This window comes from Hakea prostrata, chromosome 5, assembly GCF_041222555.1.
Source record: "Hakea prostrata isolate BN-2017 chromosome 5, UWA_Hpros_2, whole genome shotgun sequence".
Classification (NCBI taxonomy): domain Eukaryota; kingdom Viridiplantae; phylum Streptophyta; class Magnoliopsida; order Proteales; family Proteaceae; genus Hakea; species Hakea prostrata.
The window spans coordinates 41,027,039-41,052,682 of record NC_142604.1 but is presented as its reverse complement, the minus strand read 5'-3'; the positions used below and the strand labels follow the sequence as shown (position 1 = coordinate 41,052,682).

Below are 25,644 nucleotides of genomic sequence, written 5' to 3'. Positions count from 1 at the left end.
GAATAAAAACTATTTAGTCTCTCCCTTCAATTTAGGAAAATGGAATGAAAACTATCGAAGACGTCGTATTGTGAGAATTTTAGTAGTATGGTGATAAAGGTAATGCGTCGTTGGACACATTCCGAGCCACTTCTTGATAGTATCTCACTCAATAAATTATAATCTCTAGCTAGATTGTAACTCTTTTAAATTAGAATGTAATCTCTAGATTCTAAGTCTCTTGTATCAGATTCTAATCTCCAAATTGTACGTAAATCTCTTAAATTGGAAATACCTTTAGTGTTATAGCACTTGAATGATATTTTCTATCTCTAGATTGTAAATCTCCAAATTTTAAATCTCTTAAATGAAACTACTTTTTGGTAATATATATTCAATAAATGTTAATTTTTCCAAATTGTAAATCTCTTAAATTGGAAATACTCTTTAGTGTTATAGCACTTGAATGATATTTTCTATCTCTAGATTGTAAATCTCTAGATTTTAAATCTCTCTTAAATGAAACTAACTCTTGGTAATATCTATTCATTAGATGCTAATCTTTTCCAGATTGTAAATCTATTAAATTGGAAATACTCTTTAGTGTTATAGCACTTGAATGATATTTTCTTTCTCTAGATTGTAAATCTCCAGATTTTAAATCTCTCAAATGAAACTAACTCTTGGTAATATCTATTCAATAGATGTTTATCTTTTAAAGTTGAATTACTCTTTAACATCACTTGAATACTATCTCATTTCATTGTATCAATCATTCTGCACTATCTTCTTCCTCCTCCTCAAGATTGAGCTTCTGCAATTCACATGGTGTCATGCTGCAACCAAATTAACATTTAGGTATCATTATCAAACTCAATTTGATTTTTTCTTTTTGGTATACAACCGTGGTCAAAGACCCAGAAAAAAAAAGAAGAAGACAAATTACTCAAAGAAATCACTAGTTAACTCCGCTGCAGAATCCCCTCTAGGTCAAGCCGAGGATTCGGAACTCAATATTGATTTTTATTATCACACATGTATATTGAAAATTTTTATGGTCCTTACAAAATTCATGAAATTGATTCTTTGTTTTGCCTTTGATTTATCTCTATGTCCTGAAAAAAAAAATGCCCAATATGTATTTGTCAAGAAAAAAAATCTATTTATTTACATTGAAAATGTTATTCTTATAAGCTTTTTTTTTGTAGTGCTACAGCAGACGTAGACGGCATCACTTCACCCAATTCGAGGTGGTCGGTGCTTTAGTTGGGTTAACCCGGAATCCGATCCGTGTCCGCAAACTCGCGCTTCCGAGGGTGGTCGGTGCTTCGCGGTAAAATTTGATGCTCTACTTATTTTCAAATGTGAGAAGAGAAATGTTAATGGATTTCTTGGTAAGCTTGTTCGCTATGGTACAGAAACCAAAGAAGCTCTTGCTGATACTCAAGAACTGTGTAGCTGAGATGGCTCGTGAAGATTCTCGGATGAATTTAGCTGAAGAAGAGGCAAATGCTGCCGAGGGAATAAGTCGTTCAAATGAAGCAATTGCAGCTGAGGAAAGTCGTCCTGATGAAGCAAATGCTGCTGAGGGTCTTAAAATCTATTGTAAACCTGTTGCGTTCTATGATATTCTTCAGAGGCGATTTGAAGAGAATGTAAGTTCTTCTATTTCTGAAATCGATGATGTTGACTTTAATCTTTCTGTGTGTGCCGTGTGCGTCGTGTGGGTGTGTCTTTGCTTTTCATGTTGTTCTATCAGGGAAAGGGAAACAAATTTGTGTTTCGCAGGTTACCAAGACGAAATCTTTTGGGTAGTTTATAAAATACCAAATTCTAATTAGTTTGAATAATATTTTTGGAAGTTTCAATTGTTTCAACCCTTCCAAGTTTTTGACCAAACCATCGTATGTTGATTTTTACCCCAGAAATGCAAGGTTTTGAGCACTTTCTGCTAACTTTCGGTTTCTGGATGTAAGAACCTTGATTAGCAGCAAAATCTTTGTCCTTGATCTGGAAATTATTGATTGCATTTTCATAACAGCATTGTATTTCCTTTTGTAGCCATTTTTTCTGCAAAGAACTTTGTGCTACATGATAGAGGCAAAGCAAAACAAGAGGTAACACAATTAACATCTTAAAAGATGCATTGTAGCAGTTTTTATGTAGTTCTTTATCTATGAATATTATCTCATGACTTATTTTCTTGACTAATCTGTGTGGCTTCAAGCAATTTCTACATGTATTAATATGCTTTTGTAGAATAATGCAGTAGGATAATGTTTCATTCTTTGTTTTATGTATGAAAATTATAAAGCAACCCAAGGTGTTGGAGGGGCACCAAGGCTGCAAGGCTTCTGCCATTGCGTGCTGTATATTACTATGGGTTGTGTAACAATCAATTTTATATAATCGTGCAAATATGAAACATACGAGCCAAAATCAGGGCAATATTATTATGTTAGTGATGACCTAATATCAGAAAACCACCATATAACATAGAGTAGGATAAAAAATATACATCTGAAGGGCATACTCTGGTCGAGTCTCCAACCACTGGTAGGTCTTGGAAGGGTCATAAGGTATACAGCTTTACCCATGCTTACAAAGAGGCTGTTTCCATATTCGAACTTGTGATCACTTGGTCATAGTGAAGCAGCCTTACAGTTGCACCAAGGCCCATGCTCTTATAGGATAACATACAAGAATGTCAAACAAGGCTTCTGACTCTTCCTAGTGCTATGGTTCCGTATCTCTTGCACATAATTTCTAATTCAAATTTAATACGGCTCTGAATGCAGTGTGAATGGTGTTGGAAAACATCCATGTTCTGCTGGAGTCATTCTGTGTTAGAGTTGGGACTTAATTCTATTGGGGGTACAATGGCGGCATCTGGTAACATGAAAGAGTTGATTGCATTAAAAAAAATAATTGTGTTTCTACACTAATCTTGTGAGGAGCTAAAATTTTGGACCTTATAATTGGGCCCCATTATAAGTGTACATACACTCATTCCCATTCCAAGATTGCAGAAAGCATTCTTAAACAGGAATGAGAATATTGTCTGGGTAACTAACTATTCAAAGAAGGTGAACTATAGGGAACAAAAGGTTATCAACATTTATTGGCATCACCAAAGAAAGCTGCTATGACACCCAAATTCAGTAAGAGAAAAAGAACTACAAAAACCCAAGAAGGTAGGAAGTTCAAAACCACAAAAACTATTAACCAAAATGATCAGTTGGTGAGCCATATCAGGACCTTAGTATATGCTTTTACAGTTATGTTTGAAAATCATGACTATAAGCCTATGTTCTTGTTACTGTTAAGGCATCAACTGTAGGCCAACTGCACAATTATAAATCACACTGTTGAACAACTCTCTTCCAATTCTCATTGCAACTACATTTTTGTTTACGCTCATCTCCAATCTATGGTGGCTATGTTTTTTGATTTCCGACGCTCTCTGTCTCCCTCCGGAAAAGATGCAATACTGTAGAGTGTAGACATGGTTCCAACTGCTTTACCTAGAATACAGAGAATCCCTGCTTGCTGAAGTTGCAGATCTTGTAGATCTATTATTACCAAAGATTGTTAGTTGGTGATATCCTAGCAGATCCATGTTTCACTGATTGAAACCCTACAGAGTCTTTCCTGCTGCAAGCTCTCAACTTCAGATTTAAAAGAGAAAACAAGGGTTCCAGGGGAACAATAAAGTCAAAAGTGAAGTGTCGAGCCAGAATGAGATTGTGGATTGGGTCAAAGAGTGCATCCTGAATGGGTTTTGTTCTTCAACACATTCCAAAATTTTAAAACAAAAACACATACCAAACTGTGTTCCAAGTGTCCTGAACACATTGTAATGCCAAAATGTGTTATGAGAAAGTATGACTCATTAGTTTTATGCTACTATAGTCATTGCAGCTCTGGGCATTACCCTTATTTTTGTACACTGAAATTGAATGCTTCTTCCCCAATCACCTGGCATTTTCTTTGTGATCATCATCTTGATAAATAACTTGGCAAACCACTTTATCCCACGAACTCCCAGAGACTTCTTCACTCCTTATTGGGATCTTATTGTGTCTGGTTTCTTGCTTACTTTTCATCTTTCTTAATGCTTCCAATGCAGGCCTGAGTTGTACATGCAAGGCGAAGCCCGATTAGGGTCCTAGATCACACCCAATGAGCAACTCTCTTCCAATGCTCCTTGATGCTATCTTTCTGTTTCTACTTCATCTACAATCTATGGTGGCTATTTTTCTGATTAGCGATGCTCCCTTTCTTCCCCTCTGAAAAAGATGCAATATCGTAGACATGGTTCCAACCGGTCAACTGAGAATACAGTGACTTCCTGCTTGCTGGAGTTGAAGATCTTGTAGATTTATAATCGATTTTTGCAGATCTGTATATCAGTAGCCAAGCAATCTATTTCTACCACAACTTGTTAGTTGGGGCTGCCCTGGTAGATCCATGTTTCACTGATTGAAAGCCTGCGAGGTCTTTCCTGCTGCAAGCTCTCAACTTCTGATTTGAAAGAGAAAACAAAGGTTTCCAGGGTAACAAAATGTTGAATGTGAACTGTTGAACCAGAATGAGATTGTGAATTGGGTCTAGGAGCCCATTCCAGAATAGGGTTTGTCCAACATATTCAAAAATGGCATAGATTGAGAGATCACAATCTGAGAAAGTTAAAGTTTATTGATAGCCCCCAATGGGGAATTTAAAGTTTACAATTTGAGCAAGTCCTACTTTGAGTAGGAAAAGAAATATAAATACGTGGAGTAGAAAACCTATCTAGAACTGAAACAAGAAATAAACGAGTTAGAAAATAAAATAAGGGAAAAGAAAAACATAATTAGAATAGGAGTTTCAAAGAGGAGTCCTACTCCAATTAGGAAATCTCAGTGCTACTCCAATTAGGAAAACCTCTTGCAACACTCTCCTTCAAGGTGGTGCACTATATCACACATACCCACCTTGGTCAAAGTAGGATGGAACATTCATCCAGGTAAACCTTTGGTGAAGACATCTGCTACTTGATTTTTGGACTTCGCAAATGGCATACAAATTATGCTTCTTTTTGACTTCTCTTTTATAAAATGTCTGTTGATTTCCACATGCTTTGTCTTGTCATGTTGCACTATACGATGGGTAATGCTTACAGTAGCTTTGTTGTCATGATAAAGCATCATGGGAAGAGGTGCTGGCACACCAGATCTTCTAGTAGACCATGTAACCATAACCATATCTTGAAATTCTACTTCAGCATAAGATCTTATAACAACATTTTGCTTTTGCTTCATCAAGTAACTAGATTCCCACCAATGAAATTCTAAAGTAACTAGATCCCCACCAATGAAATTCTAAAGTAACTAGATCCCCACCAATGAAATTCTAGTACCCTAAGGTGGATTCCCGAACATGTGAACCTCTCCAATTTGCATTAGTGTAAGCTTCAACTCAAATATGAATAGATTATCATGGGGGAATAAGAGAACAACTTTTCTTGGAGCTGTTTTAGATATTGAAGAATTTGAACAGCGACAGACATATGATTAGTATGCGCATGCATGACCTAACTTACAACACTAATAGCAACAACAATGTCAAGTCGTGTATGAGATAGGTAGATCAGCTTTCGCAGCAGTCACTGATAACAGCTTCAGCTTCATCAATAGGTTCCACTTCTTTGTCCTTGAGTCGATTAGCAATTTCTGGAGTAGAATCACTTGGACAACAAACTTGAAGCCTGTTTCACATAGATATACTTTCTTTGGATAGAAATATGCCTTTAGCTGAATGAGAACCTTCAATCCCTAGAGAGTACCTTAGTTTTCCTATATCTTTTATTCAAATTCATGACTTAGGAGCTTTATTAATTTAGTATTTCTCCGACATCATTACCTGTCAAGCCGAATGAGCAACTTCAATCCCTAGAAAGTACCATAGTTTTCCTATGTCTTTTTTTCAAATTCATGACTTAGGTGCTCTTTTAATTTTAGTATTTCTCCAACATCACTACCTGTCAAGGGGAATGAGCAACTTCAATCCCTAGAAAGTACCTTAGTTTTCCTATATCTTTTATTGAAATTCATGACTTAGGAGCTTTTTTAATTTTAGTACTTCCCCAACATCATTACCTGTCACAACTATATCATCAACATAGACAATTAGAATGGTAACCTGGGGATGTTCTTTTGATGAAGACGGTTTGATCATCATTACTCTATTTATGCAATTGAAACTGTTGCTTATGGAATCTACCAAACCATGCCGGGGCAGATTGCTTTAGCTTATGCAGTGTACATTAGAATTTGCAAACTTTTCTTTGGGTTTTGCCATTAGAGAAACCAAGAGGAATTTCCATGTACATTTCTTCTTCTAGCTCTCCATGTAAGAAGGCATTCTTCACATCTAACTGCTTAAGATCCTATCCCAAGCCACATGCAAATAACGTTCTGAAAATGTTTGGTTTTGCAACAGGTGCAAATGTCTACTAATAATCAATTTCAATGGTCTTAGTGAATGCTTTAGCTACCAATCTGGCTTTATGTTGATAACAGATTCATTACTGTTCCACCTCACAACAAACATCCACTTGCAACCAACAAGTCTTTTGCCTGAAGGAAGAACTACTAGCTCCCAAGTCCCATTTTTGTCAAGTGTTTTCTTTCTTCCAACATCACTATATTCACTTAGGATCTGCATAAGCCTTTTGCCACTTCCGTGGGATAGGTATAGAAGAAAGGGAAGACACAAATCTATGATAGGAAGGTGAAAGAGAGTCAAGGGAGGGGATTAATGCATTTTCTGACACTCTTTTATAGGGCTATAGGATGCTCAAGAGAAGGGTCCTTTCTGGGGGTGAAGCAGGTGGAGATCTAGGCTCTGGTTCGGAGAGAATTCTTGTAATGGTAAAGGTGCTATGGCAGTGTTTTTTTGTCGATGTTTATGAAAGAATGACTTCAAAATATTGTTACCAGGAGTCTGCCGTTCATTTGTCTTTAAGGTACCCTTACTAGGACTCTATGGCTCCCCCTCACTAAGTATGTCTGATTGTCTGGTTGATCTGTTGATGGCTGCCTTGTACGTTGTTCTCGTGACGTCTCTGTAGGCTGCTTTGGTGGTGAATGCTGTGTAGGCAGTTCTTGTGATGTCTTTGAAGGCTGTTTTGGTGGTGGCTATTACGTATGCTATGTAGGCTGCTCTAGCTGTTGTTCCATCTCTTCTTCAACTATTGGGAAAACATCTAGGTTGCTGGATGCGTTTTCTCCAAAGATATCCTCCTTTGAAGAAGTGTCGAGGTATATTAGCATAAGGTTTCATAAAAGAAGACATCCAGGGAAATGAAAGAATTTATGGGATAGAGGATGGTAGCAGCTTTTGGGAAGGAGAATATCCCACAAAGATGCATCTAATGCTTCATGAATTAAGCTTGCTAGGATAGTGATGATTGCAGACATAACAGTGACAATTGAACACTCTTGAAGGTACTAAAAATGTGTCCTTCCCAAGAAAGACAGCTTTAGGGGATTAAAAATCAAGAATGCTGGCAGGCAAATTAGATAGGTGGCGGTGAGAACAACATTGTTCCAGTATTAGGATGGAACGATTACATGCAAACATTAGAGCACGGGCAACTTCCAACAAGTGTCAATTTTTCCTCTCCGCCACCCCATTCTAAGCAAGGGTATCAACATAGCTGGTCTAATGGAGAATACCATGATTTGTTTGCTAAGTATGAATGAAAAGTGTGCTTCATATATTCTCTGCCATTATCAGTATTCTAAACGATCCTAAGATCTATAACCAGTACTAGGTTGAGAGAAGAAGAAAGAGAAATTAAGGGAGAAGAAGAGAGAATAATTGGAGAGTCATAGAATCTCTGTGTTCTACCATACTAGCAAGCACATATTTATAATTAATTAACATAGAATTATAAAAGGAAATGTAACTCAAATATAACTTCAACTGCTACCAACTTAAGTTTAAAACTTAGTAGGAAACTCACTTAGATTAGGACACTAATAACCAAAACCTAAACTAATAAGGAAACCAGGATAGGGGGATTACCCTATCATGTTATATCATATTATCTCTCATTATCTCTAAGACTCCCCCTCAAGCTGGAGTATACACAGAGAACTTTATTTTGGACAAATAAGAATAAACTTGAAAGGTAGCACCATTCTTGAAACATCTAGCAATAAGACACCAACAAGCTCAAATTAGCACCCCAATCAACGAGTGTAAATTTATGTTTTCACATCAACCAACGAGAACATCAAATACCCTTCCCAATTAAGGTCTCAAAATGCAACATACAACAACAATAGAAAGTCCATCAAATGTAGCTGCTAACAGCCACAAAATTCCTCCAAATGTAGCACCCTAATGGCTACATAAAAGTCCATAAATTACAGCTCCAATGCGTGCACAACAAATCTCATGAAAGTGCAACTCTCATGGCTACACAAAATTCCATGAGAGTGTACCTTTATTGATTACATAAAAGCATATCTCAAGGAAGGCACTCCAATAATCATACTCACTCTTGAGTCCATCAAAATCTAGAAAATATTTTTCTTACAATCGACATCTTCAATCTACCCATTGTGTGTTTCACTACATATGATCAAAAGCAACTAATAAGCATCTCAAATGACAAATATCTCAACAAATTGCATAACAAAAGAACTGTTAAATGACATCTCAACATGTGTTCAATTATACTGACACAACAACAAATAAAATCCCAAACTAATGTGACCCATGGTCCACCAAATGACAACATTAGTAATTAATCCACCAATCCCACTCAATCATGGGTTCCAAACCCTTTTGATAACTTATGGGCTTACAAGATCAACATATTGGCCCAACTTAGAGAAGGAATGACAATCTTGTGATAAACCAGAAATTTTCAAGGGTTCAATGGTAAATAAAATAAAAGAATGGAAAATCTGTAAATATGACAAAACTGAAACAAGAATGGCATGAATGTAATTAGAGAAATCCCCAAAAGGAAACACAAACAAAAGCCAAAGAGTAAATTGGAAGGAGAATAAGCCTAAATTTAAGGAATTAAAGTGGGAACCAATCCTAATTAGATTTATAACCAAAACAATAATGGAAACTCCTAATAAAGCAGATCTATCGTACCAAAAACAAAATAGAGCAATTCTAGGAATGAAAGAAAAGGGAAGTTAGGATCCAAAGTAAAAAAAGAGGAAGTTACTGATCTGAGAGAGAAAAAAGTAATCATATTAAAACGGCCAAACCAGAAAAGGGAAGCGGGCAGTGATCTAAAAAAGAATAAGTCAAAGGGTGTAATGAGAGATAATGTGCAGCCAAAAAAATAATAAGGCCTAAATTGAAGGAAATAAAAAAAGGAACCAATCATAATTCAATATTGAACGAAACAATAATGGACACTAATGGAAACACAAAATAAAACAGTCTAGGAATCGGGGAAAAACAGGAAGTGTGATTATCTTTAGAATGGAAGGAAATTTTCGTAGTCGAATAAAAGGAATTTAAACTATAGAAAAACTAAATAAAGACAATCACGCAACAACACAATAGAAAGTTAGATAATCGACATCAACAAAGAAGGAAACCTATTCCAAATTAGATATTTCTAACCCAAACAATTATGGAAAGACTAAGTGCCTTCATGGTGTCAATTCTCATTCTCATTTTTTGACATTTAAATTTTTTTTAATGTGTCTAGTATCTATTTTAAATCTTATTTTTACTCAAAAGCATAGAAAATCCCCCAAAGTCCATAATAAATTTTTTGTCTATTATGAAATTACAGGTCCAAAACTCATTCTATTCATTTCTACACAAGTCACTTAAAATCTACATGCAATTTGAGGATACAATAGTAAACATACGTTCTTTTTATGAAAATCCTATTGTTTTCTCCTTTTACTCACTCCTGAACCCTACCAATTTGCTATCAATTTTTATTTTTTCATTTTGACATACCAAACTTATTTTTCATTCCATAATTTATTCTAAACAAAGATTACCAAACTATTTTTCATTTTTGACCAAAAATAAATTCTCGTACTCATTTCTTTTAAATAGGCAAAGTAGAGAATGAGAATTGATACCAAAAACTATAAGTAATAGAATAATTGAAAATCAAGGTGCAAATAGGAAACCATTACCAAAAAAAGGTGGAATAGAGAACCATAACTAAATTACCTGGAAAAGAGAAGCAAAAGGAAAGATCGAAAACTAGAAAATAAAATATTATATAAAAAAAATAGAATCTGAAAGGTGCCAACTAACTTTCTCTCTCAACTTTCTTCATTTTCTCTCACTGGTTTTTTTCTTTCTTTTTTTGTCTCTCGCAACCGAATTAGGAGGTGATTTAGAAGCCTCAAAAATCAGAAACAACTAGACATTAATGAAAATTAAAAAACACAAACTGAAAGCTTTAAAAGAGAAAATATGATAAGCATCTTTAGTTGATGATGAAAAAATGATTCAGCAAACAAGGGGTTGGAAGAAAAGAAAAAAAAGAGCTAAAATCACCCATATGTTGATAGATAACTGAATTCCCAGTGAAAGGTTCATAAGACCAAAACAACACATGAGTGGCAAAAGGTTCAGCCACCACCCCCATCTTTCATCTTCGATTTCAATAAAAATCATGTCAATTATTAACGGTAACAACAGAAACAAAGGTGGAGATTTCCATGTTAAATCTTTATGTGAACTCTAATTCATCTTCTTCATTGAACTAGGGTCCTGTACTTCAAACTAAAAACTTAAACGACTCTCAAACAGACAATAGATTATGGTTTTGATACCATGTAAACAATTCAAAGATTTGTAACTAGTACTAGATAGGGAGAAGAAGAAAGAGAAATTAATGAAGAAGAAGAGAGAATAGGTGGAGAATAGGGTTGGGTGATAAAATCTGTGTGTTCTACAGCACTAGCAAGCACATATTTGTAATAAACTGAAATAGAATTATAAAAGGAAATGTCACTTAAAATATAACTATAACTATTACCTAATTAAGCATAAAGCATAGTAGGAAAGTCATTAGTTAAGGACACTAAAACCAAAACCTGAACCAATAAGGCAAACACGATAGGGGGACCCCCCATCATGTTACATCATATTATCTCTTATTATGTCTAACAAGTTTGAAGTGCTTTGATCTTACCATTGAACTAAGTTTGTATCATCTTGTGGAATACTTGGAAATGCTGGAAGACTTCACTCTTTGGCATATTATATGTACCCAATTGACATGAGTCTAATGGTCAATAAGGGTTACAAACCATCGGTGATTAGAAATAGAATTACAAAGAGTAGGATCCATATGCCAGAATGAACTAAATCAAATGGATGATGACTTTTATTATAAGAGGAGGGATAATTAGAGTGTGCTTGTTTAGAAAAAATACACGCTTCACAAAAAATCTCATCTTTATTACTATCCTTAAATAAATCCAGAGAAGGAGAAAATAAGGTTTTAATTGGAGGATGATCAAGTCTTTGACGGAGAAGGTAAATATGCGAGGTGACGGAGTGAATCTTTGGTGTTGGTGAAGAAGTTATAGCAGTGAGAGGAGCCATAAGGTCTAACATGTAGAGGCCATTTTGCACCTAACCATACCCGTCGTCCTACTTATCACTATAAATGAAAGGAAAACAAGGTAACTCTACGATATAAATCCCTTATAAGGCTACTAATTGATAAGAGTGTTGAGAAACACGATATTGGTAGAATGACTTATGGATCAATGATCTCAAGCCCTCTATTTATAATTAAGTGGAAAGTACACTATTACAAGGAATAAAATTTTACATGAATACAAACTCTAATTTAACTCTTGTACAAACTCTAATTGAACTCCTAGTAGAATCCAACACTCCCCCTTAAGTTGAGGCATAGATATTAATCATACCCAACTTGCCTACAATAGGAAGGAAATCTCTTTCTTTCAAACCCTTAGTGAAAACATCTGCTACTTGATCTCCAGATTTTACAAAAGGCATGCAGATAAGCCCTTGTTCCAACTTTCCTTTGACAAAAAACCTGTCAATTTCAATGTGCTTAGTTCGATCATGTTGCACCGGATTATTAGCAATATTAATAGACAATATAACATCATAGGGTTTGGAACTTGGACTCCAATATCTTGCAGCAAGCCTTTCAACCATAGTAGCTCACAAACTCCATTAACCATAGCTCTATATTCAGCTTCGGTACTAGATAAAGCTATCACATTCTGTTTTTTACTTCTCCAAGTAACTAGATTACCTCCAACAAAGGTATAGTAACCTGAAATTGACTTCTTGTCTGGAGATCCAGCCCAGTCTGCATCAGTGTATGCTTCTACTTTTAGATTATCAGTGGGTGACAAAAGTATTCCTTTTCCAGGAGTTTCCTTAAAATACTGTAGTATTCTGGTAACAGCCTTCATATGAGCTAAATATGGATCATGCATGAATTGGCTCACTATCCCTACAGCATAAGCAATGTCTGGCCTGGTGTGGGACAGGTAAATAAGCTTCCCTACTAGCCTTTGACATCTCCCTTTGTCCACTGGTTCTCCCTCTTTTTCTTTAAGTTTAGCTCCAGCTTCAATAGGGGTATCAATTGCTTTAACCCCAACATTCCCACTTCTGATAATAGATTTAGGACATACTTTCTTTGGGATAGAAATATACATTTCTTTGATCGAGCCACCTCAATCCTTAAGAAATACTGTAACTTCCGTAGATCTTTAATTTCAAACTCTCTACCAAGAAAGTCCTTCAACTTTTGAATTTCTTCACCATCATTCCCTGTGATGACAATATCGTCTACATAGACAATGAGAAGTGTGATGTTAGTACCTGACTTCTTGACAAATAGTGTATGATCAACATTGCTTTGCTTGTACCCAATAGAAGTCATTGCCTTCAGGAGGCGTCCAAACCAGCATCTAAGAGATTGTTTTACCCATAAATTGACCTCTTCAACCGACAAACTTTCCCTGCAGTTTTGTCGTTGGAGAAACCATGTGGGATTTCCATATAGATTTCTTCTGTTAACTCCCCATGTAAGAATGCATTCTTTACGTCTAGTTGGTGCAAGTTCCAGTCTTTGTTCACAGCTACAGACAACAGAACTCTGCCAGTGTTTAGTTTCGCAATAGGGGCAAAGGTCTCCTGATAATCAATCCCATAAGTCTGGGTAAACCCCTTTGCAAATTAGTCTAGCTTTCAACTTGTTGATTGATCCACCCATATTTTGTTTAACCACAAATACCCATTTGCAGCCCACTGTTATTTTTTTTTTCTTCTTCTGGAGGAAGTGTAACCAACTCCCAAGTGTCATTTTTCTTCATTGCCTGCATTTCCTCTACCATAGCTGCCTTCCATCTTTTATCAGCACAGGCTTCCTGCCAACTTTTAGGAACAGATATCATGATGATGAGAGAGGATATAAAAGCATGGTAGGAGTCAGACAAAGAGTTATAAGAAACATATTTAGCTATGGGATGTTGAGTACAAGATCTGACCCCTTTTCTAACAACAATAGGAAGATCACAAGAAGATACCCTAAAGGGAACAATAGAATCTGATTCTGGAGCAGGAGACTGAAGTGGTAACGTATCACCTTTCTCCACCTGCTTTAGCTGGTTGTAATTCTTCCTCTGATAAGTCTACACCTCTTTATTCTGGTCAATCTGGTTTGGAAGACCCCAACAGTGTGTTCACAAGAGTGGTTTCCCCCTGGCTAGGTTCTTCACATGGTTCAGAAAACAAAGGGGGGAGGATTAGAGTCCTTAGGTATACTAGCCGAAGTCTCCCCCTGTTCAGGAAACTCTTCTCGATTCTTAAGTTGTGTTGGTGTGTGATAGGAAGATCTAGAGTCAGAAAGAACACCTCTCTTTTAGGACTCTCCCCCTGAAGAGGTGTATAGTAAGGGCAAGACTCATTAAAAATTACGTCTATGGATACAATGGTTTTCCTGGAAGGAGGATGATAACATTTGTACCCTTTCTGAGTAGCAGAATACCCAAAAAATATACAGCGTAGGCCGCGGGGAGCCAACTTACTATGGTGGCCTGTGATTCTGTATAACACACACATCCAAAAACCTTTGGGGGAATAACAAAAGAAGAGGCTCCCTGAAGAATCTTATTAGGACATTTAAAACCAAGTATCCTGGAAGACACAATAAGATGGGAAAAAAGTCACTTTACAAGTCAGGTGTAAGACTACTGATAAAGAGCAAGTTAGTAGAGAAAGAGGGAACATGTAAAACTTTAGACAAAAAAAATGATGGAGAATGTTGAATGGTCCCTTTTCCAGCAATAGAAGAATAGGAGCCATTAGCAATTCGAACTTTATCCTTTCCAGAATTTGGAGAATATTGTAAGAAAGAGGAGAATGAACCTGTCATATTATCTGTGGCTCCTGTATCAATGATCCAAGGAGTAGAAACTTGAAAGCTTGTAAAAGTTTTACTTGAAGTAGCAAGGTAGGAGTTGGTATGGGTAGTAGAGGAAGCAGTGGTCGAGGTTGTACTGGTAGTAGAAGACTGCAGAATACGTCGCAGAGTAGCGAACTCCTCTTATAAAAAACCAACGTCTATAGAGGGTGTGGTGGAAATTGTCTTAGAAAGATTAGCCTTTGGTTTTCCCTTTCTTTGTGCTCGTTTTTGCTCAAAATTAGCAGGCTTCCCATGCAGTTTCCAACAATTTGCCTTGGTATGATATGGTTTGTGATAGTGCTCACACTTGACAATCTCCTTAACTGAATCGAATTTAGTGTTAACAGACTGTAAGGTTGATTTCTCCACAATAGGAGCATAAAGCATGGCTAAACGACGGTTTTCCTCACATTGAACAAGGGCATAAGACTGTTCAAGTGTAGGAAAGGGAGAACGACTTAATACTTGCACTCGATCTTGATTGTACTCCACATTCAAACCGGCCAAGAAGTCATATACTCGAATCTTATCAATGTGCTTCTTATAAGTAGCCACATCATCTGGATTAGTGGGGGTGATAATCCCCATAATGATCCAACTCTTGCCAAAGAGATCTTAACTCAGCATAATAGTGGGCCACAGTTAGTTCCTTTTGGGTAGTCTCATGATGCTTTTTGCGGAGCTCATAAATCTGTGCATCATTCCCCAACTGTTCTTATGTTTCAGTAGTGGCCTTTTAGATTTGGGTTGCAGTATCAAGTAATAAATATCCATAGGCAATATTTGGAATCATGAATTCAAAAGAAATGACATAATAAAAGAGTCATTCGAAATCCATTTATCCTGTAAAACACCTATGGTAGTAGGTTTGATAGTGGCTCTAGTAATGTGTCCAACAAGTCCTCTTCCAGCAATAGTCAGGTAAGCAAATCGAGACCAGATCAAATAATTTGTTCCATCAAATCTCACTGAAAGAGGAAGAGTGGGGTAATGTTTGGAGCCAGTGAGAGTAGAACTACCATAAATAGTTGTTATGTTGACAAAATTATCTGTAGTTCTTCAGTCTTCACCCTTTTGAAGTAACAGAAACGTCGCAGAATGCAATAGCCGAACAAGCCAAACAATTCTAAGGATTGATATGATAAAAAAAATACATCTCCTTTCTTTTTTTTTGCTATTAGACAAAAAGTGGTTCGGTCTGGTTTAGTTCATGCAATGGGCTAATAGGGCTTTTTTGGTTCGGTCTGATTTAGTTCATGCAATGGGCTAATACAGCTTTTTGGTTCGGCTAGTTTAGTTCATGCAATGGGCTAATAGAGCTGGTTTTGGGCTAATAGACAAAAAGTGGTTCGGTCTGGTTTAGTCCATGCAATGGGCTAATACGGTACTAATAGAACCCTCGTGAAGCATCGGCACTACGCACTGGTAAAGGAGACTGCAAGCGATGGTAAAGGAGACTGCAAGCGATGGAGAGTTTACCTGGGTTTAGGAGCGATGCAGTTTGATGGCGATGATGATGGAGCAATGCAGTCTGGTGAAAGAGAGAAGGCGCTGGAAGAAGCAAGCAGAGTCAATGGTCTTTTTTCTTCTTTTTTTTGTTTTTCTTTGTTCGATGGTGGAAGCAAGATTGGTGATGGTGATGGAGAAAAGGCGCTGGAAGAAGCAAGCAGAGTCGATGGTCCTTTTTTTCTTCTTTTTTGTTTTTCTTTGGTCAATGGCGGAAGCAAGGTTGAAGGTAGAAACCGAGAGGATGTTGGGTTGCAGCGGTAATGATACAATTGCAGCGGCGATAGGTTTGGGACAGTTTGGGTTGATAGCAGAAATAGAGGCAATGGCTTCTGGAAATATATCTTGTCGGCAATGGAGGTAGGTCTTTCTCAACGAGATTTTCTTCTCTCTTTTTTTCTTCCTAATCGAATTTAGGCTCTGATACCATGTTGAGAAACACGATATTGGTAATATGGCTTATGGATCAATGATCTCAAGTCCTCTATTTATAATTAAGTGGAAAGTACACTATTACAAGGAATAGAATTTTACATGAATACAAACTCTAATTTGACTCCTATAGAACCTCTAATTGAACTCTTAGTAGAATCCAACAAAGAGGTTAGTAGAAAAGGAGGGAATATGCAAGATAGAAGATAGGGTTAGGGTGGGAGAGCATTGAATGGTTCCTTTCCCAGAAATGGAGGAGAGGGATCCATTTGCCACACAGACTGTGTCTTTTCCTTATAAAGGGCTGTATTAAAGAAATTGAATAAAAAATCACTCATGTGATCTGTAGGTCAGAATCCACAATCCTGGAGTTAGATATAGATGAAGCACAAAAGTGTTGGTCAGAAATACCTGAGTCGGTTTATGATTACTAAAAGTAGCAGAGGCAATTGTAGATGTAGTAGTGGTAGTGGGGGCAGCTAGTAGTAACTGAGGGAGAACTCACAGTTCTTCATTGGAGAGCTTGGAGAGTGTCAAAAGAGTATAGAGTCAGCTTCAGCTTGGTTAGCTTGAGTCTTTCCCCGATTCTTTCCAAGACTAGCTTTTCTTTTTGCTTCAAAATCTTCAGGCTTCCTGTGTAATTTCCAATATTTTTCTTTTGTATGCCTTTGTTACCACGATATTCACACACGAAAACGTCTTTGGCGTCTCTGTACTATTTCCAGTCTAAGTTTGGGGGCTGACATATCAGGTGTAGTGGAAGGAAGCATTACAGCACAACGACAATTTTCAGTGTGTACAAAGCTGTATGATTCCTCTAGAGTGGGAAGGGGATCATGGCTGAGAATCTGAAGCTAAATGGGATCATTCTCTATATTTTGTCCAACTAAGAAATCATATACCTGGGTCGTTGCAATGTCATCAATGTTGTTTGGCTGCAAGGTGTTGTTCCGCTATAATGTATTAAGGATGTTGTAGTATTTAGAGAGCTTCATTTCCTTTTGTTTTGTCTCATGAATTTGTTTATGGAATACATAGACTGGGGCCCTGTTTCCAACTTTATCATGTCTTATGAGCAGCAGTCCAAATACTAGCAGCAATGTCTAAGAGTAGGAAAGTCTGATGTAATTCTGGTTTCACAGATCTATTAGGAATTCTATTATCAGAGAATCTTGTGCAAGTGATTGATCCTGTGCTGATCCAGGGTCTTTTGGTTTCTCAGTAGTACTTGTAGTATGTCCTAGAAGTCCTCGGTCAGTGATAGTAATGTAGGCAGATGGGACCACATTAGGTAGTTTGATCCATCTAAGATAGTGATAGGGGAACCAAGGGGCTACTAGTCATTCTTGTTAGGATTGTTGGCTGAAGAAATTTCTGCTGTAGTAGTATATTCTGATATAGCCGTCTCTTTTTAGGGTAACAACTAAGCCAAAAAAAGGGGAAATTACAACCTTTAAAGACCTGAACTGTTTACTAATGGCAGTCCAGAATCTTGCTAAAAGAAAAGAAAATTATAATTAAAGATCCTTGATTTGTTACTAATTACAGCCCAAAAAATAGGTTGTAAAAGGATAAGAACAGCTAAGGTATAGCAGAAAGAAAAACCCCAGATCTTCCGCTAGTTCAGGTTCCAAGGAATAAATTAAATATTTTTTTTGGGTATATTTGGAGAACATGTTCAGGGCTGCACTGGTTTAGGTTCATATTTTATTCTAGATCATGAAAAGGAAGAAAGAAGGCAGCAATGTAGGTCCCGATTCCCTGTTGTGCTGTTCTCAAAGTTAGGACAAAACAAGGGCTGTGCTAGGGTTTTTGCTGAAAAAAATTGTAACTTGGTAATGCAATAGGGGTTCTAGAGCAGTTCCAATCTTTGATGAGTCTGAGAAGAACCAGGCAGCTGCAAGGTGGAAGGAACCAGGCTGCAATTGGGAATTGAGAAGCAAAGCCAGCTTGCTGCTATTCAGGTTTGAGGGTCTGCACCACTATTAGTTCAGCACAATATCTTCAGCAGGGATTGAAATTTGAGCCTAGCTCTGATACCATGTCATAGATTGAGAGATAATTGCTCTGAAAAAGTTAAGTTTATTGATAGCACTCAATGTGGAACTTATAGTTTATAATTTGAGCGAGTCCTACTATGATTAGGAATTATAAATACAAGAAGGAATATAAAATAAATCTCAAAGTGAAATAGGAAACAAACAAGGTAGAAAATAAAGAAGAAACAAAAACATAATTAGAATAGGAGTTTAGAAAGGATTCCTACTCCAATTATGAAACCTCTCGCATCACAAAATTTTAAAATGAAAACACATACTAAACTATGCTCTGAGTTTCCAGAACAGTAATGCCAAAATGTTCTGAGATAGTATCATTATTTTTATGCTACTATAGTTATTGCAGCTCTGGGCATCACACTTATTTTTGTACAGTGGAACATTAATGCTTCACCTCCAATCATTTGACATTTTCCTGTGATCATCATCTTGATAGATAACTTGGTTAACCACTCTACCCCACAAACTCCCAGAGCCTTTCACACTTCTATTGGGGTCTTATTGGTCCTGTTTCTTGCCTATTTTTCATCTTCCTTAATGCTTCTGATGCAGGCCTGAGATGTATCTGCAAGAGAAAGCCCAAGTAGGGTCCTAGAGGCTGCTTCGCTGCAGTTGTAGTAGTAGTAGAAGTATTTTCCATACTTATCTTTTTCAGAGTTTAATATTCTGCTTGGTTCAGCCCCTTGTTCAAGTGGTGTGATTGCTGTAAATCTGGCCCAATTTAATTTATAAGGGCTTAATCAGTCTTGGACTTGTTCAAAGCCTCCACCATTTAGAGGTTTAGTTATACTTAAATTCAAGTTTCCAAGTCCTAATGTAAGGAGGAGACCCATTGTAAGTCTGATCAACCTGCCATTTATGATGCTCCCCACCAACACTCCCCCCCCCCCCAAAAAAAAAAAAAAAAAAAAAAAGAGAAAAAGAAAAAAAAAATCAGTGGGATGAATTACATACTGATTATTTGACTATATGCTTTCAGCTCTGCTGTTTTCTCTTTGAGATTGTTTGATCAGAGTTTAAGATTGGATTGGTTGTTAGTTTTGAAGTCCAAGATCCTTGCGGTGGCTGTGGCGTCAGCCTACACACATCAAAAACCTTCAAAACTAGAACACCACAGGAAAGTGAGAAGAAGCAGACAATTATGACTAGATTAAGTGAAGATTTAGAGTATCGTGCCATGGCATGTCACCTGTGATTTGATATAGGAATGGCAATTGTTGTACGAGCTTGCTTTGTTGATAGATTGCATATGCCATTGTGGTGTGATCGTTAAGCTACTATCCATAATATCATCAAATCTTGTGTTTCATGAACCCAAAAAGCACATTCAAGTTGATTGCCTTTGTGAGAAGCTCAACGAGGACTAATTCTCCTGGCCATTGTCGTATAGGAGACCACAAGCTCTAGCAAATCTGTTTGTAAAGCCGTTAGGTACAGTGGGAATTGGTCATATTTGTAACAAGTTGTGCATGATCAATATCTATACTACTAAACTTTGAGCTAGCCAAAACGAAATGTTATTTGAAACTGAAGCTTGCAATATTTCATCGAAATTTCGCCAAAAATCTCTAAAATTTCAGTGAAATTTTGAAAATTCCAAGGGGGTTGTACCGTACAGGGCTTATGGCTATGGATATGGATATGGGAGAACATATGGTGGTTCATCTGTTGACTTAAATAGCATGTTTGCATATTGGTTTGGGGATGGCTCAGGTGCATCATTTGTAGACTCCGTCATTGGATATCCATTAGGACCAGCACAACTAGTTATGCCAATTTTGCGACCGGGTTATAGACTTATAGTCCATGCCTATCTGACACATTCCCTAGGGTAAGATATCAACTTTAAGTTGATGACGCTACCTATAAAAGGGCAATGATGGACTACATGGATAACTTTATGTATACAATGTCATGACCTGCTTATATCCAATATTGAGAGTACTCAAAAGCTCAGGGGATGGATCCAGCCATTAGATGAGAATGCATGTTCTAGACTTCTAGTTTCGCCAGAATACAATGAGGTGTGTCGCAATCAAGACTACCACTTTGTGTTAGGTTTTAGGCAAAAATAACACTTCCATTGTGTTTTGGTGGGTTTTCGGTACTAACACTTCCTCTGCCATAACCTCACAATCCTTACACAACATTATGTTTGTCCTTCTAGTTTAGAAAAAAATCTATTTGATAAGTATGGATCCCACCTTTGTAGGTAACTATGTGGTCCTTTTCTCAAAAGAAGTGTTCATAATAATCCACCACAAAGTCTAGGAATGAGGTCCCCTCTTCATTTTTTCCCAACCTCGGCCCATAGATGGACTCAACCATGGTATTAAATCTCATCTTAGAATGCCATTTTAGCCAGACCAGAAAATCTGAGACCCAAAATTTTGCCAAACCATTGTATTCCCCCCACCCCAAGAGTTCTCTCCAGAATTTCAATGAAGCAGTTCATTGTAGACCAAAACTTTTGAAAATTTAAAACTAGATAACTGAAATTTCTGAATTTTTTTTTTCTGACATAGCAGATCTGAAATTGTTGAAGATTATTTGAGATTGTTAATAATGGATACATCCCCTTTTCCTAAGTTTTGGGGTTCTGGTGAATCCCCACTGCAGGACATGTACCCATACATGATCCCTATGCCTAAACTCAAGACATGCATTTGTAAAAGCTGAAGTGCAGTCAGAACAGCTAGAAATCTGTTGCTGGTCTTTGTTTTGTTGATTTGCCAAGTCATATGAATTTTGTTTACACTAGCAAGTTATTATACTTTGGATTCTGCTGTATCTCTCATACTGATTTTCATATTTTGAAGTAGTCCAGGATCCTTAATGATGTGTATCTATATCCTTTTCCAAGGTGCTATAATTTGTAACAACTATTCCATATGTGATGATTAACTGATCAAAACTGTTGCTTTGTTGCTTTGACATAAAGTTAACCTTGGTATGCTGATTATTGGTTTTCAGATCTTCGCTACATGTTTCTTCTCTTAGCTTGTTAATGCATTTAGTTTGAGTTTGACAACACTTACTTAGGTTGCCCATGATAAAATTTGTAGGATACTGATGACTGTGTCAATTAGTGATGATGAATTGCAAATGCGGAACCCATTGCCTCTATGTGTCTTGTTGGGTAGACCTATTTCTGACAATGTGATGTCTGAGGTATGGAGTTGTTGACAATTTTTTTGTTCCTTTTCTTCAATTTCCCAAAAGGCAAGGATAATTGTTGAAAAATTATATTTTGTTACATCAATCCTGAAGTCTCGTCTGAACAGGATTCTGCGAATTATCACATTGATCGGGCATGTATTCTAACTACATGCAACAATTCTGTTGTAAGGGGCCAATCTGAAGCTAACTTTATTCTCCCTGGAATTAAAAAGCATTCATCTGATGACAGCCCTGGGAAATTTACACTCATATTCATCTGCCATGGTAGTCTCAGATAACATGTCTTATTTTGTTTTTGAGTATGTTGTAGATGTTGATTATGATGATGGTTACTACTTACTATTTCATTTTCTTACAGGAGGTACAAGCAGTGGCGGTGGTTGTTTAAGTAACAGTTTGGATTTAGCTTCTTTTCAATGTAAGACGTCAACGAATAAAACTGAGTCTTTATGTTGCTTGATTATATAAGTTATATGTTCATGTTGTGGAATATATGTTTCTATTTCCCTCAATGTTTTTGTGTTGGTCTCTTTTCTTTAAAAGTTAGCACGGAAAGTGAAATTGTCTAGAATTTGGGAGCTTCTTTATAGCATGTGTATAAAACTTCAATTTCATTTACTTTGAACTGTTTTACCGCATAGTTTTTGACAGCTCATCTATAATTCACTTTGGACGAATTCCTCACATCAAACTATAGAATGGGCAGGTCCTACTTTGCAGTATATGCAAAGTTGCACACTGTATTTGTCTTGGAAACTGGTGCAATTGTCTATTGATGGCCTTGTAAGCGCCAGAGTTCTCTTTGCTACAGTTTCCCTCTCATTCATAGTATTTTTTGTTTCTCTAAACTTCATCCTCTATATCATCTTCTTTCTGAGTAAGCCTAGATACCTAGTATGACCCCTTTGCATCATGATAGGTGTTGACGATTATGGCTTAGCATGGCCAAGAGATAGTTTACTTTCTATTCTCCTTATTGCGTGGTTGACAATTTTCTCCTTAGAATAGTTTCCTTTTTAGTAGATTTGGGAGATCTTATGTAGTCTATGCAATATTTACTTTTTGTGGTAACTCAGTTTTCTAAACTGAATTTCTAATTTATAAAAAAAGACTCATAGGGGAAACACACACATGCAAACTGTCTCCTTCTTTCTCCCTTTTGCCTTCTCCTTCTTCAGTCTTCTGTTCTTCTTTTCTTAATTTTCTATAGGTCCTTAGGTTGATTACAGGCACTGAAATCCTAACATGGTAACAAAGCAGGTTTTAATCAGCCTAGGGACTTCTCTGTCAGCTGCTCAGTTTTTTTCTTACCTGGGGCAACTCCAACCTTCTCTGTAGTAATTTGTTGAATAGATGTCCTTCAACGACTTTTGAAGGATCAAATATCTCTGTATTTATACTGCAAAAGCCCAGGAGTTCTGACAGTATGTCTACTTATCTGATTCAAACCTAGGCTGGTACACCCTACTTTTTTGCGTAAATCCAAAGTTCGATCTGCCCTGTACTCATCTTCTGGGACTCCTCTTGATTTCTGCTGAGATATGCTCACTAGTTGGATCACAAGAACTAAGTATTATCCTCTATTTTTTATGCTATAAGTTCTGCTGCAAGTGTAGCACTACTGCCCCTGTTTTGTTTGAATTTTTCTTTTCTGAAAAAAATATGCTGCTACCATATTGCTTCACCACTGCTTCCGTCGTTTGTTTTGGAATTGAGTTCAGCCTTTCCTTATCTAATACTTCTACCAAGACCCGGAGGATTGGGATTAGTGTTTCTTCAGATCGAGATCTTGTAGAGTTTCAGATCCAGCGAGTTTGCTGCTATGGTCCGAGGTACAGTGCAAGATGTCTCTTCTTCTAAAGATTAGACTGCATTGGTGTAGGCCTTTGGGGTTTCTTTGCACTACACTAGCTGTTATTTATTTATTTATTTTCCTGGTAAACATATCTGAAACCATCTGCTACTGCAACAACTGTTACTGTACTTCTGCTGAAGTATTCTCTGCCTTGTCCTAATTTTGCTATGTTATCTAAATTTTATTGTGGGTGCCTCCGCTGAATATTATAGTGGGTTGCTGCAAGCCTGCAACTCCACTGCACTTCAGAGGTATTGTCTGCTTGTTTTGTCACATTTGGTGTTATTCCTGTTACCATTTCTTCAGTTAATGCTGCTGTTTATTGTGGCTGCTATGTTTGTGGACTACTGCTCCGTATGACTATCTGCTGCCGAATTTTATCAGATTCAAAGCTGGTTCAGTATTCTTCTGATTTAATTTGCTGCTTCCGTGTTTGTCTTACTAGTGGTCTAGAATTTTTTTATTCTGGTAAATAAGTTTGTCTTCTGAGATGATTTAATGTTGCCTGACTGGCTTTATTGGTGAATGATACATTGCTATGTGAGTGCTACTTCTGCTCATACAGTGAGATGCTGGTAATTAGATGTCATTTTTTGTCCATGTGTAAAACTACACATGTGAGGGAGATCGAAGACTTTTTTATATCTACACAAATTTTTGAAGAATATTATCTGAGGAGACTTTTGTCCTAAGTTGTTATCCTCCACCAACATAACTACCTACTACCTACTTGGTCTGCAGTAATCTTTAGTGCCTTTTTACCTATCTGCTTGATCCATAGTAACCTATACTGCCAGATAAGCTAATAAATACTATTGATTTGAATTTCCCTTGATAAAGAGATAAAAAGGAGAAGAGGAGAAGAAGGAGACACTGCAATTTAACATGGTTTGGGATAAACCTAAAGTCCACGGAAAAATGTTTTTCCTTATCATTTCCTTCGAATAGGAACATTATTTTTAGGTGTAATACATTGTTTGTAAGGGAAGATTCCTCCACTCATGGAATCACAAAGTTTCATGACATGGCAAACCTTATTAGTGACCGTTGCCATCTCTACTATTGGTAAGTGATTGATTGACGTCTCTACTTTAGGTAAGTCTTACTGATTGATTGACGTCTCACTTTAGGTAACTCTTGCTAATTGATTGACGTCTCCACCTTAGGCTCTTGTTGATTGATTGACATCTCCACTTTAGGTAAGCCTTGCTAATTGAATGACATCTCCACTTAGGGTTAGTCTTGGTGATTGATTGACTGTTTCAAAATTGAATTTGAATTCAAATTTTGAATATCCTCTATACGCTTCCTCAAGAGTAGTGGTCGTGGACTGACAACAAGCTTGTCTTGAGTAACTTGAATCGTGGTCTAGGTAAACCTTTGTCCAAATATTGGCTAATTGGTCTTGACTAGGTAGAAACAAACATAGAGTTGATTTGATGCAACTTGTTCCCTGACATAATGGTAGTTAATCTCAATATGCATGGTTCATGCATGGAATAGAGGGTTGGTTGCCAAGTAGGTGGGTCAATATTAGCATAATAGAGAATTGACGGTGATCTAGTCAAGCCCAGCTCTTGTAATAGTTGGTGTAGCCAGATTAACCCAGCAGCCACATTGGAAACCCCCTTATATTCTGACTCTGTTAAGGATCATGCCACAATATGTTCCTTCTTTGAAATCCATGAGATCAGATTATAACATCCAGCCCAGTCCGCATTAGTGTATGCAACTAATTGGATTGATCATGTGGGTATGGAATGTAGCAAGCATTCTAGCTTTCTGAAGCAAAAAGGAAGGAAATACTACTAAGGTACTATAAGGCTTTATATCCTAGTTTTCTGAAACAAAAAGTAAGGAAATACTAAGCTACTGCTGGTGGAAAGGAAACTAGACAAGGAGAAAGCAAGTTAAGGTTAAGCTTTGCCGGAGGTTGCTGCCAAGTGCATTTCAGGCCATTGTTTCAGTAGATAAGTGGTTTCTTTGCTTGTTTGTCTGATTGTTTGATTAATTAAGTGTTTGATTGCTTACATTGGAAAATGGGTTAGAGTTTTTATTTCTTTATTCTTGTTCTGTGGTTCTGGTTTGTTAGGGGACGGCCGGAGGGCCTTATTGTCCTCCCCCTGCTGGGATGGGAATGGCATGGAGTTATTTGCTGATAGCTCTGTTAGGGGATTAGA

The 25,644-nt window shown here is 37.1% G+C and overlaps 1 protein-coding gene and 1 long non-coding RNA gene across 3 annotated transcripts in view; one reads left to right on the top strand and one right to left on the bottom strand.

The window, feature by feature from the left end:
• Positions 1–1,040: 1,040 nt before the first annotated feature.
• LOC149015991 (polycomb group protein EMF2B-like) overlaps positions 1,041–25,644 on the top strand; it is a 95,999-nt gene continuing 71,395 nt past the window's right edge. For both annotated transcript variants that reach the window (XM_089157008.1, XM_089157007.1), the window contains exons 1-5: positions 1,041–1,634; positions 2,041–2,096; positions 21,495–21,600; positions 21,714–21,873; positions 21,968–22,027. In XM_089157008.1, coding sequence (XP_089013134.1) covers positions 1,323–1,634; positions 2,041–2,096; positions 21,495–21,600; positions 21,714–21,873; positions 21,968–22,027 — 694 coding nt within the window. In that variant the 5' untranslated portion in view covers positions 1,041–1,322. The remainder of the gene's footprint in view (positions 1,635–2,040; positions 2,097–21,494; positions 21,601–21,713; positions 21,874–21,967; positions 22,028–25,644) is intronic.
• LOC149015990 (uncharacterized) overlaps positions 8,087–25,644 on the bottom strand; it is a 92,571-nt gene continuing 75,013 nt past the window's right edge. Inside the window, exon 6 of the long non-coding RNA XR_016173622.1 lies at positions 8,087–8,604. This is a non-coding gene — a long non-coding RNA (uncharacterized LOC149015990). The remainder of the gene's footprint in view (positions 8,605–25,644) is intronic.